This window comes from Centropristis striata, chromosome 22 (genome assembly GCF_030273125.1).
Source record: "Centropristis striata isolate RG_2023a ecotype Rhode Island chromosome 22, C.striata_1.0, whole genome shotgun sequence".
Lineage (NCBI taxonomy): Eukaryota > Metazoa > Chordata > Actinopteri > Perciformes > Serranidae > Centropristis > Centropristis striata.
Genome location: NC_081538.1, coordinates 21,808,174 through 21,826,532, shown reverse-complemented (window position 1 = coordinate 21,826,532; position 18,359 = coordinate 21,808,174). Strand labels below are relative to the sequence as shown.

General features: G+C 42.1%; 1 protein-coding gene across 2 annotated transcripts in view; it reads right to left on the bottom strand.

Annotated features, from left to right (window-relative positions):
* Window positions 1–10,923: 10,923 nt before the first annotated feature.
* Window positions 10,924–18,359, bottom strand: part of celsr1a (cadherin EGF LAG seven-pass G-type receptor 1a) — a 110,141-nt gene continuing 102,705 nt past the window's right edge. For both annotated transcript variants that reach the window (XM_059325898.1, XM_059325899.1), the window contains exons 32-36: window positions 17,670–17,770; window positions 17,384–17,527; window positions 16,180–16,431; window positions 14,745–15,120; window positions 10,924–12,802 (exon numbers count right to left, since the gene is read on the bottom strand). In XM_059325898.1, coding sequence (XP_059181881.1) covers window positions 12,775–12,802; window positions 14,745–15,120; window positions 16,180–16,431; window positions 17,384–17,527; window positions 17,670–17,770 — 901 coding nt within the window. In that variant the 3' untranslated portion in view covers window positions 10,924–12,774. The remainder of the gene's footprint in view (window positions 12,803–14,744; window positions 15,121–16,179; window positions 16,432–17,383; window positions 17,528–17,669; window positions 17,771–18,359) is intronic.

Sequence of the window (18,359 nt, the reverse complement as noted above, 5' to 3'; positions counted from 1 at the left end):
TGAAATAGTAAGTAATAATGCATGTTTACAGCTGCCGCATCAGTCTCTTTCTCCATTTATAAATGTTGTGGGTGCATTTTATTCTATTTTTAAACCGTAAATGTATGACATATTTGAATTCTTCCATGAATATCTCTACTTCACTACGTCACTGTCCCACCTATTTTCTGACACGCCACACTATTTTAGTACACCTTCCTCGTTAGTATAGTGGACAGTATCTCCGCCTGTCACGTGGTTTTTTTGCCAGCTGTTGATTATTCACACGGAAGGATAGTTTAATATAACCAAATAATGTAAAACATCTGTGGTTCATGTTTGATAATTCTTAACCAGTAGCAGTCACTGTTGGAGTCTCCTCTGTTTTCCTGCTAGCTGTTTCCACCAGTCTTTATGCTAAGTTTAGATAGCTTATTAGCTATTCACCTCCCAAAATAAACAAACCAAAACTAATGCTTTAAAGGTTCTGTAGGTCAACTTGTAAAAATAACTTTTTTATACACATCTGCTGAAACTGTGACTATATTCTGACACTGCAGATGGCGAACCGTGAGCACTACAGCTGGGCCTTCATTAGTCCGACCGGCTCCTGTTTTTGCATTTTTCATGTTTTAAAACTAATAAACACAAAGTCTTGCCATCTCCGCTTGTTGCAACTTTAGAAAATATAATCATGTGGGGGGAAATACTTACAAACGTGGACTAAAACGGCTCCATAATACGCACAAAATTAAAAAAAGAAATAAAAAAATGAACTAAACAGCATGAAGTGTTCATAATTGCTGTTATACGCATGCCTCTGTGCGTCTGGCACACACGTGTCAGGCGCGCTATCTATGTATCTAAAACACATACCATGCTTGCGAACTGAACAACTAACCACTTATTATTATTATTATTATCATTATTGTTGCCGTAAGGAGTCAAATCTCTGTCAGCGCTGAAATATGAATGAATGACAGCGTGTCGCTGCCCGAAAGAGAGAGATAGAGAGAGAGAGATAGAGAGAGATAGAGAGAGAGAGATAGAGAGAGAGAGAGAGAGAGAGATAGAGAGAGAGAGAGAGAGAGATAGAGAGAGAGAGAGAGATAGAGAGAGATAGAGAGAGAGATAGAGAGAGAGAGAGAGATTTTTTTTGATTTTTATAACAATACTTTATTCACATAAAGTTTAAACACATGTTCATTTACACATGTTTAGTAAAAACGGATCAGGAGGTTTGTATAAAAAACGACATCACTCTAAAATAGGTGTAAAAAACAGTTGGTCGTTTTCTATAAAACATAAAATCTTATTAAAACACCAGCACTTATTAAAAGAATCGAAGTCACCAAGATGTTTATAAAAGCGGTACTCCAGCCACAGTCTGGCTCTGACGTTGGTTTTAAAAACAGCGATGGCATCGTCTCCATCTCTGTTCTCAACCCTGTTCTTTCGGCTAATGTAAATCGCCATCTTTGCTGCTGCACCGATAAAATTTAAAAGTTGCCACTTGTCTTTTTGTTTTCTGTGGTATCCAGCCCCCATTATAAAAATCCCCCTACTGAATACCACGTTAAAAAAACTAAAAACTGTTTTTAAAAAAGTGAAGAGACTGGTCAGTCTCTTACACTCAGTAAAAACATGATAAATAGTTTCTCTGGTGCAGCAGAAAGGACATTGGTCAGAAACGGTCGGGTTGAGAACAGAGATGAAGGCGTTGCAGGCAATGGCTCCGTGTAAAATCCTCCACTGGAGGTCACCAGTCCTTTTCTTTAGGGGAGGCTTGTATAAAATCCTCCACTGTGGGCCGGGTCCATCCAGTCCCAGTTTCTCTGACCACACAGTGGGGGGTCTGTTGCTCAGTCCGGCCTGGTGGATGCTTTTCACACAGTTCTTGTAAAATGTTTCTTTGTTTGCTCTGTGCAGTGTCATTTTTAGTCCATTTACTGCACAGAGCAAGGGGCCAGAGCTATCGCCCAGGCTGGGGGTGAGGACCAGGTCCGGGAAGGGGTCTGAGGTGTCGGGTACAGTTCTTTTGTCGCAATAATCCTTTAGAAGAACTTTCTCCTTCCCGGACAGTCGGCCCTCCAGCGTGTTCAGGATCTGCTGGGCCACTCTTGTTGATCGTAGTCCCAGCAGAGAGCCCAAGGCCTGGGCGTCTCTGAGGTCCGGCCCCACTGCATCCACCAGCTGCTGTAGTCGAACGGTCCCAGACTGCATCAGCGCGTTGCTTAGTCCAGGTGTCCTCTGGCTGCTGACGTCTAGCCTGGCACCGTTGACCAGCGGTTCTTTCAACAGCCAGTGCAGAGAGTTAGCTGTAGGACTTCTGTTGCAATTAAAAAGAGTCCATGATTTAAAAACGCCTTGATAAAACAGAGGAAGCCCCTTTAAATTTAGAATTTTTGTGTCAGTTAAAAACAGAGCATCATCCAACCCCAGGTTATTAGCACGCCTCAGGATGCAGCTGGTCACATCCCTCCACACCGGATCTGCCACACTAGTTAAGTACTTTTGTATGAACTGCAGTCTAAAAGTGGCAGTCCGGCTGGCCAGGTGGATCAGACCTTGTCCCCCCTCTTCCCTGGCTAAAAACAGCACCCCCTGTGGCACCCAGTGTAGACCGTTCCAAAAGAAGTCCACCATTTTCCTCTGGATGTTGGCGAGGAGTCCTGGTGGAGGGTCTACACAAGTTAAGCGGTGCCACAGTTGGGATGCTACTAAGTTATTTAAAACAAGTGTTCTTCCCCGGAAAGACATCCGGGGAAGTAACCATTTCCATTTTAAAATTTTGCTTTCAATTTTTTCAGTGATGGTCTCCCAGTTCTTCCTAACAATACTGTCTTTCCCTATAAAAATCCCTAAATACTTAAAACCTTCTCTCCCCCACTTCAGATTTTCAGGAAGAACTGGAAGACCACCACACCACTCACCGACAGCGAGGGCTTCACTCTTCCGCCAGTTGACCCTCGCTGCCGATGCTTGATTAAAATCTTTTATAATCTTTACTAAAACGTCTACATCAGCCTGGCCATTAATAAAAACAACTAAATCGTCTGCGTACGCAGATAAAATAATGTTTCCATTAAAACCAGGCAAAAGCAGGCCGTGCAGCTGAGATCTAATTTTTTGGAGGAGCGGTTCCAAGGAGAGTGCATAGAGCATCCCAGACAGAGCACAGCCCTGCCTGACACCTCTACACACTCTGAAGGGAGCACACAGACTGCCGTTAAACTTCAGCACACTCTCAACATCACTGTACAACACTTTGATCTTGGCTATGAAACCAGCGCTGAACCCAAACTTCTCCATGACGTGCCACAAGAAGCTGTGTTCAACGCGGTCAAAAGCCTTTTCCTGGTCTAATGAAAGCAGACCAGTATCTATGCCCAATGAGCTAGAGAGTTCCAAAACATCACGAATGAGGTGGACATTGTCCACCATTGACCTGCTGGGGACGCAGTAGGTCTGATCCCGGTGGATGACCTGCTCCATAGCTTTTCCCAGCCTGGAAGCCAATACTTTGGACAGGATCTTGTAGTCCACACAGAGCAGTGACACAGGGCGCCAGTTCTTGATGTCCTGCAGGTTCCCTTTTTTTGGGAGCAGTGTGACCACCGCTCTCCTGCAGGACGTTGGCATAGAACCAGAGGCCAGACTTTCATTAAATACCTCCAGGACATCGCGGCCCAGGAGGTCCCAGTAGGTCTTATAGAACTCTACAGTCAGGCCGTCGATGCCTGGAGCCCTCCTGCTCTGCATGCTCAGCAACGCTGTCTGCAGTTCCTCGAGCAGGAGGGGGGCGTCGAGCTGTGAGTGGGACTCCTCAGCAACCTGTGGCAGTCCGGAGGTGAAGCTGCTGAGGATTTCCTCCTCCTCTACCACCTCACTCGTATACAGCGCACGATAAAAACTCACAGCTCGACCCCTGATCTGGCATGGTTCTGTCAGCTCCTGCCCTGTGTCTGACAGCAGTGTGTGGACTACTTTCCCCTGTCCGTTCTTTTTTTCCAGACTGAAAAAATAGCTAGAGGGAGCATCCATCTCTTTGATGTTCTGCACCCGGGATCTGACCATTGCGCCCTGGGTTTTACAATCCAGCAGGTCGGCTAAAGCCATTTTTTTGATTTTGAGGCTCTCAATATGTCCTCGATTTCCTGTGGACTCGCTAAGTCGCTCTAAGTCCACTATATCAGTCTCTAGGTCTTTAATAGATCTAGTGATGTCACTTGTGACATTGAGAGTATGCTGTTGACATAGCAATCTTATTTGTACTTTGCCGTGGTCCCACCACTGCCTAAGATTGTTAAAATCACCCTTCCTCTGTCTAAAAACATCCCAGAAATAAAACAGGCTCTGTCTAAAACTCTTATCAAAAGTTAAAACAGAATTAAAATGCCAGTATGCACTTCTAGGTAAAACATTTCTAATAAAAACATGAGATAAAACTAGAGCATGATCAGTAAAAGCGACAGGTAAAATAGTGCACTGTTTAAATATATTAAAATGATGCTTAAAACAATAAATACGGTCTAGTCTAGCTAAGGAGACCCTGCTCTCTCTGATGTGGGACCACGTGTACTGACGGCAGTCTGGGTGCAGCCTCCTCCATACGTCCACCATGCCCTGAGAGCGGACCAGCTGCTTTAAGGCGTGCTGAGAGGCTGGATGAGGCTCTGTATGATTGCGATCAATAATATCGTTCTCAGTGCAGTTAAAATCCCCACCCAAGAATAAAAAATCCTCTGTGGCGCAGTCGTTTAAAACATCATTGAGTTTCTCTAAAAACTGCTTCCTCTCTGCACCAGCTGTTGGAGCATAAATGTTAATAAAAACAGCAGCAAAATGGCCGAACTGAGCTTTGACCATGAGAAGCCTCCCCGGGATAAAATGTTGGACCTCCAGCGAGTTAGGTTTAAAACCCCTGGAGAAGAGGAAGCCCACCCCCCCACTGAGGGAGGTGTTGTGGCTCAGGATGGCTTCCCCTTCCCACTCCATCTTCCATTCACACTCATTGCCTTCATCGCTGTGCGTTTCCTGCATAAAAAGTACTTCAACTTTCTTTGTCTTGGTGACTTCGTATAATAAATGTCTTTTTTTAAAATCCCTCGCACCATTTACATTTAACACACCAATTTTAAAACCATCCATAATAAGTGTTAAAAAGAGGGATAAAGACAAAATAAAAATATGCATAAGATTTTTAAAATAAACTGGTTCCTTTTTCATTCATACATTGTCGTTTAGCTTTCAGAACCAGTTTTTTCAGTCTAAAAACCTCCTGATCCGTGAGGCCAGACTCCTCTCTTTGACTCATGTGGAGCCTGGCCGACAGAATAAAAGCCCCCAGATCATTAAAATGCTCCTCCAGTTTAACCCTGTGCTGATTTTTTGTTTGTTGCAAGAAATTTTTTATCTTTTCGGCAGTGATTATTTTCTTTTTCTGGCTGCCAGTAAAGTGAGTGACGTCACTGCTGTCAGACAGCCAGTCCTCACTGTCTGTGACGTCACTCACTGTCTTATTACTTTCTGTGGTCTTCCTGGCTGACCTCCTGCGTTTTTTGTTTTTTGTGTTGGCTGTTGCATTATTTGTTAGCTCCATTTCCTCCTCCTCCTCCACCTGTTCACTCCACGGTTTATTATTATTATTACAGTTTATGTTATCAGTGTTTTCCTCCCTTTTTTCTTTCTCTGTGTTTGTACTGTCTGTCTTATCCTCCTGTGTCTGTGTGTCCGTCTGTGTGTCTGTGTGTTCCACCACCTCTAAGTGCTCACTGACTTTTTTTGGATTTTTTTCTCCCTCCACCTTTTTTTCCATGTGTTCTTCTCCTCTCCTCTCCCCACATACACTCCTGTCATTCACACAAATATCACCCTGTGTCTTCTCCACATTACTCACCCCCGGTGCCGGCTCGGTCATGGACCTGCGCGTAATGAAGCGTGGAGCGGCGATCGGCCGCTCGGGGGAGGCGACCACACCGGCGATGACCGCGCCGGTGGCCGCCGCCGAAGCAGCCGCCGCGTCAGCGGCGGCCGCCTCAACGGCGACCGGTGTTACCACCGAGGGGCCGGCCGCTGGAACCGTCCGCCATGCGGAGGTTCCGCGCCGGTCCCCCGGCGCCGGCACCGCCCGCGCAGCCGCCCCAGCCGCCGCCTCTCCCTGGCCAGGCGGAGCAGGGCCCCGTGCCGTCGGGCAGTTCTTCACCGTGTGTCCTTCCTCCCCGCAACCAAAGCACTTCATCACAGATGATGTCGCATAAATCACGTAGTCATAATCATCTACTCTGACTTGAAAGCGGAAATCAAAGACTCCGCTTCTGTCATTGAGTATCATAAACAATTGGCGTCTGTGAGACACCACGTGTTTCAGCAGCGGAGACTTACATCCAGACAACATCTTCCTGATGGGGGAAACCACTTTCCCGTGTCTGGACAGCTCCCTACAGAGAAACTCATCTGTGATGAAGGGGGGCACGTTGGACAGGATTACCCTGGTTGCGGGTTTGGACAGGGGCAGAACCTGCAGGAACTGCCCCGACACGGTGAGACCTACCTCGATGACACGGTTCGCCTTCTCCACCTGATCCAGGAAGATGACCACGGCTCCGTTCATCCGAGCGGCCGAGAGCACGCTGCTGTGGCCGACCTTTCCCCCCACAGCGAGGCTGATTTCCTCCACGCTGCAGGGGAAGGTGGCCCCGATCTTAATGCCATGTTTCCTTGTGATGTTTTTTAGGTCCATGCCGGCCATTGTGGCGAACGCCACACACCACGAGGGTGAGGGGAAATGTGGTTAAAATAAACCAACAAAAACACCCAAGCACTGAAAAATAACGTGAGAACAAAATGAAACTTATGAACTAAGTGAAACAAAACCTACGAGAAAAAACAAAAGATAATCAGAAAAAGTAACATAAAACAGTCACTCCTCCAGACGCTCACTCACACACACGCTCTCACTCAGAGAGAGAGAGAGAGAGAGAGAGAGGAGAGAGAGAGAGAGAGAGATAGAGAGAGAGAGAGAGATAGAGAGAGATAGAGAGAGAGATAGAGAGAGATAGAGAGAGAGAGAGAGAGAGAGATAGAGAGAGAGAGAGAGAGAGATAGAGAGAGAGAGAGAGATAGAGAGAGATAGAGAGAGAGATAGAGAGAGAGAGAGAGAGAGAGAGAGAGAGAGATAGAGAGAGAGAGAGAGATAGAGAGAGAGAGATAGAGAGAGAGAGAGAGATAGAGAGAGATAGAGAGAGAGAGAGAGAGAGATAGAGAGAGATAGAGAGAGATAGAGATAGAGAGAGAGATAGAGAGAGATAGAGAGAGATAGAGATAGAGAGAGAGATAGAGAGAGAGAGATAGAGAGAGAGAGAGAGAGAGAGAGAGAGAGAGATAGAGAGAGAGAGATAGAGAGATAGAGAGAGAGAGATAGAGAGAGAGAGAGAGAGAGAGAGAGAGAGATAGAGAGACAGTGAGAGAGATGGCCAGATTATGTCAGATTAATCAGTCCTCTAACACAAAGTTTTCAAACTGACCGTCGCTTGCAGGTGTGCCGCAGAATCTTGATGCCGGTGTGCTGACTTTGTCAGATTTGTAAGGCTGACAAATCCACCGCTGACCCAAGTGGATGACTTGTCAGAAAAGTTATCAACTCCAGCAGTGCAGCCTGTTTGTTTTCTTACAGCCCGTCATCCATGGATATCGCTGATAATTTTCGGTCTTGAAATGCCTTTCCACTTTCTTAACTTTATCTTTTAATTCCAGTTCTGGAGTTGGTCTTTCATTTTTTATTATTTGAAGTTTTTCAGTGAAAGGCCGCCTGATGCTATCAAGCTAGCTACAACTCGCTCTTGTCTTCCGCCATTTAACTGTCTCTCAACCGCTCTCACCACTCTGCCGCTGTTAGGTCTTCACTACGATCTTTTGTTTTTGTCCCGGCCACTTAAAATCAAACCTTGATTGGTCGATTTTCCCATCACTCTCCAAACCAAAACACATAGCTTGGCCTTCCCCGAGATTCATGAAGTCCTAACCAATTAATGAGCTAGCTAACCGGGTTTCCATGGAGACGGACGATTCTGATTGGATAACATGTTTCAGGACAGTAACCCTTTCATTGCTGATGTGAACTTGACAGTAAACTTAACTTTAGAACATAGATGAGAGAAAATGTATTAAATGTATTGTACCAAATTAAATGAGATAGTTTTTAAAAAATATATACATATATTATTTAATACTCATATTTTTTAGTTTAGAATTTTTAAGGCCTTCTATGAAGCTGAGAAGGCCCTGAATGTTCCCCTCTGGCAGATAGTGAATCCACCATGCAAACCAATCAGAGCCAGGAGGAGTCTCTAACACACTGCTCACCGGCTAGTTAACTAGCTAACTTGCTAATGCCACCATCACTTATGCTAGTACACACCATTATACCCAGCTCTGCAGCTGTTGCTAAAACACATTTTTCAAATCCTCCTGTCCTTTTCTCAGAATTCTTATTGCAGAAGAATTGTGTTTAGAGTTTTACAAAAGGAATGACTGAGATCTGCAAATAGTGTTTTACTAGATGAAGATAGTTTATGGTTTTGCCAAAAGGATGTTTGATTTGGGGAATGAGTTTAGACAACCGAGCAATTGATTCACACAACAGGAATTATTGTTTTAGCAATTGAGAAAAACTGTAAACATTAAAGGAAAAAACAAACTGATTTGCTTTTTACTGGAATGCTTTTGAATGTGAACATCACATGTGGACATACAGTTCCCAACCAAGAAATGTAGTGTAAAAACGGTGGAATGCATGTTTTGCATGCAAATACCTGTAAAACTGAAACATAAAAGTCTATGCACTTTTTGTAATGTCAACAACAGCCATTATTTTGAAACCTGGTGTACTTTGATTGACTGCATGTACCTTGTGAAGTGAAAACAAGTGTTATTCTTTGACAGAATAATTTCATTTTGAGTCAGATTTCCAGTGTTTTGGTAAAGTTAGTGGGCCTCATTCATGAAACGTTAGTAGATTTGTGCGTAGATTTGCACATAAAAGCCTACGCTACTAAAAACCTACTCCGGATTCATGAACGCCGCGGGAAACTCAGATCTGATCGTAAACACGTGTGTATGATCATGAATGCCAATCCATGGTAAGGTGGCAGCGCGCTCCCGATAATCAGCAATTAGCATGAACCCCGCCCATGAATTGCTAATGACCACCATATAAGGAGGTGTGTAGAGGCATCCTGTCAACCTGTCAGTCATGGCACAAAGAAAAAAAGAACGAGAAAGAAAAAAGAATTTTTCCGAAGCGGAGATTGAAGTTATTTTGGGAGAAGTGGAGTCCAAAAAAATTTTTTATTTTCATCTGTTAGTAGTGGTGTGACAGGGACAGGCAAAGCGAAAGCGTGGAGGGAGGTGACGGACGCAGTAAATGTGGCTTCTGTAGTGCAAAGAACTACGTCCGAGGTTAAACGTAAATGGTTTGACATTAAACTTGACGCAAAGAAACGCATTAGCGCACACAAAAAAAGTACATCTGCCACAGGAGGAGGACGCTCAGAGTCCAAATACCCCGTTGGTGCGCTCTACAACGGCCCGAGTAGCCGCGTGCGCCTCATTGTATGCTCCTGTGGTGTCTGCGGGCTGGCCAGTGGGGTCATAAGCCACGGCGTCAGTGGGTAACCCCTATCCCCTATGGATATAGAAAGGTAAGTCCATATATAACACACACATGTGATTATGCAGGCTATATTCTTACCAATGAGCCAGCCGTCTCTCACAGCTCCATCCTCCAAACGCGTGCCAACTGCGCAATTACGCAGGATGAATGCGTCATGCGTCCCACCGGGCCACCGTGCCACAACGTTTAACAACACACACTTTGCGTCACAGATCAGTTGCACATTCACGGAATGAAAGTTTTTCCGGTTAATGTAAGCAAATGCATCACCCGATGGAGCCTTGATGCGTACGTGTGTGCAGTCTATGGCACCGATAACACCTGGCATGTTTGCTACTGCACTGAACCCCTGCATTACTTCTGTCTGCCGTTGTGCGCCGTATGGAAATTGGATATACTCTGGCATTAATTTAATGATACCTCTGAGAACTGCAGGCAGGATGCGTCAATTTACATAGATAATTCACAATTATGAGTTTAATCTGAATCTTAATCCCGCTGATTGCCAACTAATTTAACTAAATATGTTATATTTTTAATCGTTTGTCATGTTTATATCACATGTTTCAAAGGCATCTGCGTATTGTGTACATAACAGAACGCATTATGAATTAAAATTGTAATTTCCAACAGTGACCAGCATTATTTATATGCGTTCTTAAATTTACACAAGCACTACGTGTGGTCAGCAGCATGTGTAGATTTTGTTAGTAGCTACGAAAAGTGCGGAGCTACTAAAATATTGATGAATGCGGAGATGCACGTAAATTTCCGTCTGCGAACGGTTTACACACAAATTCGTTCTGCTCACGTTTCATGAATGAGGCCCAGTGTGTGCAGAGATATGTTCTATTTTGAAATGAAGAGTTAGTATATATTTATCAAAATGTGTTTTTGAGAAGAAAATTATCAATTTGGTCAATTATGTTTTGTAGGTGTGAGTCTGTGTTAAGAGTTTAGAAAAAGTATCTGAAGTATGGGTAAGTGCTTGTTAGCGATTGAAAAAAACCGTAAGAGCTGTCCTCTTGTGTTCGGACCACTCAGATCACATGTTACTGCTAAATGGAATCAGGGTCTTAGATGAAACCACAGCCTTTTCTGTATGACAAAATTTACTGTTTATAGATACGAATTAGCTGGAAGAGCAGACAGCAAGTCCTGTTACTCATCCCGCATTGGATCCAAACAAGTTGATGTAGTAATGTAGTGTTCATGTTTGGACTGGCCACGCTTCCTCCCAGGAACTGACATGTAATAGGCTGAACAAGATGTTTAAAAATTCATCATGTCTTTTTAATTTTACAGTCACAATCATCTTTTCTTTCCAGTGTCTTAAAACCATAAAAAATAAATATACATTATGTTACAAAACATTTCCAGTGTCTTGGATCAATAAAAAAACAAGGACATTTATCAACAGCATTGATTACAAGAGGACAAAACACTGGGGTATGGTACAAAGGCATTCAGTGAGTGGTAAACAGGGCTTTAAGATGCAAAATGCAGAAGAGTTGGGATCATTTTCACTTTGAACTCAAAGATTTTCTTAAGGCTTAGGCTTTGTTAATTCAATTTGTTTTAAATACAAAAAGCATGAAATTCATTGAGTGCTTAAGATAATTTATAATCCATTGCTGTAATTTTATGTCAGCAAAGACCAATCAATGTATATTTTTTCACCTACTTTGAATAAAAGTGAGTTAAAAGTGAAACTGACTCCAACCCTCACACCTCTTCCTAACGGATGGCGGATGAAGCATGACAAAAAAAAACAAGTGTATTTATTCATAACATTTTCTTAAGTTTCAATCATTTTCTCTGCAAAAATAAATAATCTTTTTTTTCACCTTTTTGTGATTTGTACACTGTTATAATTTATATAGATTTATAATTATAGAAGCTGTAATAAAAATGCAATATTGATTAACTGTAATTTTGACCAATTAAAATTGGAGATATGTGAAAATTCACAGAAATAGAGCGAGGGGAAGTGTTTCTTTGGAGGTTGAGACATTTTTATTGGGTAAACAATCTGATGTTCGCTTATCTGCATCCACTCCAGTTAGGAAGAGGTGTTATGTGCACATTCACTGTAGTTTACTGTCCTGTTGCATTGGACAAACAGGCAGAATGGACACTGGAAAAGAAGGCTTCAGGTTCATAGTGCTCCAACTGAAAAACTGAGTTTTCCACATAATTAATGTTCATTTAGACCCACTGTTCTGTGCGTGTGCATGCTTGGGACTCTCACACACAACCATAACAGTCTTGCATCCATTATGTGTGTGTGTCTACGTGTGGTACATCCCCTGATCGCCCACTACAGGCTGTGTGTTTGTCTGTGAAAGGCCTCGGTTCGGGATTGTTCTCAGTCGATTAAACCAGCATATCAAGTGATTTACACAATTGGAAAGCTCTCCCAGATGATTTTTTTTAGTTTAATGTCCTCGCTACAGCTGAAAATACAAAATAGATCTTCTTCACCTTTCACAATATCTACATGTTAATTACACTCTAAATGCACTGCATCGAGAGGCCGGGGAAGCCTTTCTTTAGGTAAAAAACAAAACAAAAAAAGAGCACTTGGTGTGTGATGGCGCTGTCCAACAGTCAGAACAGGTTAAATTCTTTAAGGGACTTGAAATCCTTTTAGACTACAGATGTACCAGCATGTATTTGAGTCTGGGTTTATCAGCCTTTTTCAGCTTTCCAAACATTAGTCCTATATATAACCACCATGGAGGACAACATTTTGGGGCTTCTTCATCCTTCGACTCCTGTTTCCTCCAGTGGTTTTGGCACACATGGCTCCATTTCATCCTCTCTTGGTACAGTCCAGCATTCCCTTTATTATTTCCCACATCTTTTCATCAAATCTGCTTATTTTCTTGTTTCAGGCAGTCTTAAAGTCTGCAATTAATACTGCTCTCCAGAGAGAGGGAACATGAGAGACGGGACGGACGGACGGACAGACAGACAGACAGGTGCGGAGAAAACTTTTTCTCCCCTTTCACTCAATCTGCAGCACCAACCCGTCTTCAATTTTCTTTTCTTTGATTCCCATCCTCTTGGCTCTCTTCCGTTTTTCCTCTCCTCCCGCTGCAGGGTCTTGGCTGCTCCTCTCACAGGGGCAGGCTGGTCTGAGTTTGCCTAACAGGTCAGATCGAAGTCTCGTTACTGCCACTGTTCATGGACGGATCGGAGGGAGGGTGGGAGGATGCAGGGAGGGAGAAAAAAGGAACATGCGAGGTAAAAATGAATGCAGGGGTGCAGGAAGTCATCATGCAGCATTTAAGCAGGGTGGTCATATTAATCATGCTGTAGTTAAAGGAAAAGTTTGACATTTTGGGAAATATGATTTTTTGATTTCTTGCAAAAAGTTACACAGGCCAGTTAGCTTAGCTTAGAATACAGAGTTTAAAAAGGGAGAAGACCAGGGTCATTAAAGTAAAATAAAACTGAAATAAGCTAATAAAAAAAATAAGGGTAAGTAATTTCAGTTTTATAGCTATAATATAGGATTACTGAAAAAAGGCATGAATTTGCATCAACTCTCGTAATGTTGAACCAGATTAACCATTTTAAGGCCATTCTTTCACAGTTTTCCAAAGATGTAGTTTGTGTGTATACGTAGCTACGTACTTCAATAACAAAGACAAACAAAACTGAATAAATAAAAACTAAAACTAAACTTTTCTGAAAAGTGAAACTCAACTAAAACTAGCAAACAAACTTGGAAAACGAACAAAAACTATAATGAAAAGTAAAATGAAATTACAAATAAATAAATAAATAAAATTGTTATTAAATAAAAAATGATTAATTATTACCTTGGTAAACATAACCAACCAAATCCACCTATCAGCACTTCTAAAGCTCACTAATTAACATAATTAATCTGATTTATTTGGTCAAATGGATTTGTTTCATCAGTAAAAAAAACTGTAAAAACGACAGAGCGGATTCGCCGTTTCCCCCTGTTCCCAGTTTTTGAGCTAAGCTAAGCTAAGATAAGCTGACCAGCTGCTGGCTGTAGCTAAATATTTTCTATACAAACGAGAGTAAAATCCGTCTTCTTTGCAAGAAAGCAAATAACCATATTTCCCAAAACGTCAACATATTACTTTAACTATGGATCTTATTAGGATGCATGCATTATTGCATCAGTTGACATGATGGTCAACTAATACATGTTGATTACTAGAACATTTTTCAAACTCTTATTTTCCCTATCAAACTGATTCTGAATCCTTTTTAAAGTGATTCATGTGACGATTAAATGCCAAAAACTCAATTCTAAAGCAGCATTCATCATTTTCTCTATTGATTTAACGTTATCAGTGCAAAAAATTGTGCTTAATAAAACATTTTGAATTACAGGTGCATTTCGATAAATTAGAATATCATAGAAAAGCTTATTTATTTCAGTCATTCATTTCAAAAAGTGGAAATATCACATTATATACATACATTACACACACTTAATTTATTGAATTTCTTATAATTATAATTATTACGGCTTACATTTAATGAAGACCTAAAATTTAGTGTCTCAAAAAATGTTGAATATTACAAAAGACCAATTTTAAAAAGTATGTTTAATATGGAAAGTATGTCCATCTACAGTCATGGAAAAAATTATTAGACCATTGTTTTCTTCAATTTCTTGTTCATTTTAATGCCTGGTACAACTAAAGGTACATTTGTTTGGACAAATCTAATGATACCAACAAAAAATGCTGATAAGAGTTTAATTTAAGAGCCATTTTCCATGGTTTTATTGATAATGATGGTTAAGCCAAAACCATGGAAAATGTCTAGATGTCAGCTCTTAAATTAAACTCTTATGAGCTATTTTTGTTTTAATCATGATATTTGTCAAAACAAATGTACCTTCAGTTGTACCAGGCAATAAAATGAACAAATGCAATGAAGAAAAAAAGGGTGGTCTAATCATTTTTTCCATGTCTGTATATGACTCAGTACTTGGTTGGGGATATTTGACTTAAACTACTGGAAATGGACTTTTACATCATATTCTAATGTATTGAGATGCACCTGTAATTACATGCCAACTGTCTCTGCTACTCACTCTGAGTCAGACTCGTTGCCGCCGTTGACCGTCCCTGACTTCAAGTGCATTGCCACTCCTCCGTTGGTCTCCCGGTAGATCCCTGCTGGCGGGGCCCCGGCAGGGATCTGCGGCCGTGGGGCGATGGGGGGCTTGATGAGGGAGCTGTTTTCGTGGTTTTGGGGGCGACCTCCGTCAGTAGAGGCCAGCGAGGGCGGCCGGGATGAAGGGGTCATGATGTTGACGGAGGAGAGCGGAGGGGTGGAAGTGTTGTTGTTGTTGGGAGGAGAGGAGGTGATGGTGGGGGAGTTGTAGTCGCTCAGCTTCTCTCTCAGACGGTTCTTCATGTTCTTGTCGGTCAGCGGAGGAGGGTAGCTGATCTTGTTCTTTAAGATACCTGACACAGACAAATAGTTCAGAGTTTCCCACAGGATTTTATGAGAGTTTGGGGGGGGGATTGATCCATACTTATACATTTTTTAAATTTATAAGTATGCATCAATCTTGTGCACTTTGAGAACTAAATGAGAGCAAACATCTCACATAATTTACACTTTTCACAGTCGGGAGATACCGTATTATAGTACGTAATCTTTGTTATCCTTTTGTTGTTATTTTTAATTGCCATCAACATGCTTTCCACTAGGACATACAGGAGCCAGCCAGTGTTGAAAAATAAGTGGCTAGGGGGGTTCGGGGGCATGCCCCCACGGAGAATTTTTTTTCATAAAAGCCCAAATTTGGTGGCTTCTCACACATTCTAATGCCACTATTCCATCATATACACAGATCTTAATCATTGCATATTTTCAGAATTATTTTAAAGGAAAATAAGAGTTCTTGTATATTTCTTTAAGGTACCTTACTGTGACAGTCTTCTTGTAAATTCTGTGGTTGATTCTGTTAACACTGTGCTCTTATTTTGGAAGCTGCATGCGTTTAGCGACAGGAAGTTATTCAAAACAGTTAGTCACAGTTTAGTGTGATTAAAACTACTTTAATTGTTAGCTAATGTTAGCTCGCGGCTACCGAACGGTGTATGCAGCAGTGAGTTTGGACCTCTGACGGCCCGGACAGGTTGATAGTATTTAGTTCGATGCGCGCACACGCATACGGTGCAATCATGTGGGGGCGGGACTGATACAGACAGTGTGTGAATGCGTGCGTATGTCTTGAAGGAGGACAGAGAGGTGGGTCGGGGTTTTGACTGACTGACTGGTGACAGACACTCTGCTGAGCACAAAAACACAACGCAAAACACCTTCATATTATGAATCATGTAGAAATACTTTCACAAGCTTAAAATGCGACGTTAGCGCAGCACGAGACTCTGGCAGTACAGATTAGAGTGTGGCGGGCCACCAAAGTCTAGGTAATTAACCCTGGCGTTAATTCCAATTCAAATCACATTGATCAATTAATTTCATTCCATTCAAAAGAAAGTCTCCTCTCTCACCTTTTCTCTGCTCTGGTTGGTGGTTGCTGCCTGGTGCTGTGTCTCTGGCATTACCAGCTGTCTGTTTGTCTCTCTCCGGGACAGTCTCCTTCTCTCTTTCGCCGATGTGGTTGAGCTTATTTTCCGGATGCATCTCCACGTTCACCTTGGTCTCCACCCTCAGCCTCTCTGCCCCGCCGGGGTCCTCGCTGTCACTGGCTGTGGTGGCGTCTGCCGGCCAGTACGGCTTCACGTGATTGGAAACTGACTCCACTAGAGGGAGAGAAAGGAGAGACATTCTAGTCAGACTCAACAACTTAGTCAAAGGTTTTCTCATTTCTTTAAAATGCTAAAACGTTGCTGAATACTGATGCTGCTGATGTTTTGGCTACCCTTTTTATGGGATCCATCATGTCCTCCACTTTTTACTAGGACCCTAACATCTCATCCTGGCAGTGCTGGGGCTTTATGCCCAGTGGTGGATGAAGTATATTCAGATATTTAATACAGTAGGAAAAGTAGGAATACCACACTGCAAAAATGCTCTGTTACAGGAAAAAATTCTGTGCTGAAAAGTATTACAAGTGAAAGTCCTCATAATGCTGAAAAATGGTCCCAATTAGTGTGAATAATACTGTTACAACCCTGATTCCAAAAAGCTGGGACACTGTGTAAAAATGTAAATAAAAACAGAATGTCTGAAATTCAGAATTTTGGGTGTATAATTACAAAAACATTTTTTTATCAGTTTGAACATAAAATATATTGTCTTTCAATTGAGTGTGTGTCTTAAAGGATTCACAAACGATTGCACTCGTTTTTTAATTAAGTTTTAGAAAAAGTCTCAACTTTTTTGGAATAAAAAATGGTTGTTCATATTATATTACATGTTTATTTTTACTGGTGTGTTAATGTGTAAGTAGAATTTTATTGTTGTAGTTGATTAAAGTTTAGCGAATTTAAAAAAAATTCTATACTTTTGGGTAGTTTAATCTCTAACAATGTTTCATATTTTATAGATTCATCATATATTTTGTACATAAAATTAATGAAAAGTAAATATAGCTGTCAAATAAATGCAGTAGAGTTAAAAAGTACAATATTGTCCATCTGAAAAACATCCGTACAAGTGCATCAAATTTTAAACTGCTTGAGTAAATGTAGTTAGTTACATTCTACCACTGATTATGCCTCATGTTTAGGACCAATAGGACCACCCATATACCTTTAGGCGTGCTGTGAACTGGCTGCCTCTCGTTGTTCCACTTTGGCTTGACATCAATGTCATCGTCTTCGCTGTCGGAGGAGTGGGAGGAGGCGTAGGAGGAGCTGTGCTCGTCAACTGACAGCTCACTGTCTGAGTCAGAGTCTGGCGGGGACAAGGAGGGAAGGCAGAAGGATGAGCCGTTATAAATTAAATGCAGAGGTGTTGATTGATTTGTATATATAAGAGAATGACTGAGTGGTTTTTCTTAATTCTGTCACAAAATATCTAAAAAAAAAACCCTCACCATCTCCCTTGGTGCCGTTCCTGTGGAACAGAGGTCCATCCAGATCTGTGTGTCCTTTAGCTGTCCCTGACGAGACGCTGGGCTTCTGACCAGACTCCTCCCTGAGTAGATAAAGACAGATACAGGAAGGAGGACAAGGAAGCGAGAGAAGAATGGGAGTGGAAAAGAAGAGGTGGAGATTAAGAGGAGGCAGAGAGAGGGGAAGTACAGCTTCGCTGGAAGTTAACTCAAGCCCAAACTCGTGGTTTGAGACAAAATGTTAAACAGCAGACATCTCTCATTACAAAACATTTGCCTCAGTTGATGGGTTCAAGAGAGACTTAAATATTAAATTGTTGTTTAGGCATGCTCGCATCATGTTAAAGTCACTAAACTGTCTGCGTCATCACCAACAGATAACAACATCTGCCACAGATTAATGGAGGGTAATTCAAGATTTATTTATCTTCTCCACTTATAGCTGTTTACTTCAGGTTAGGGTGTTTCCCGGAGGGCAAAAACGCTACTGGAGACTCTGACCTGTCTGATGGCTGATCTGAGAGAAACTTCTGGAAGCAGCTGAAGATGTGCCAACTGCCCCGGGGAAGGAGTGTCTGTATTACATTCCCACTTAGACAGGTACAGTCCCATCTCCCTTATTTCCCTTCTCCTTCCCCACCATCCTCCCCTCTCTTTCCATTTCTCCTCCTT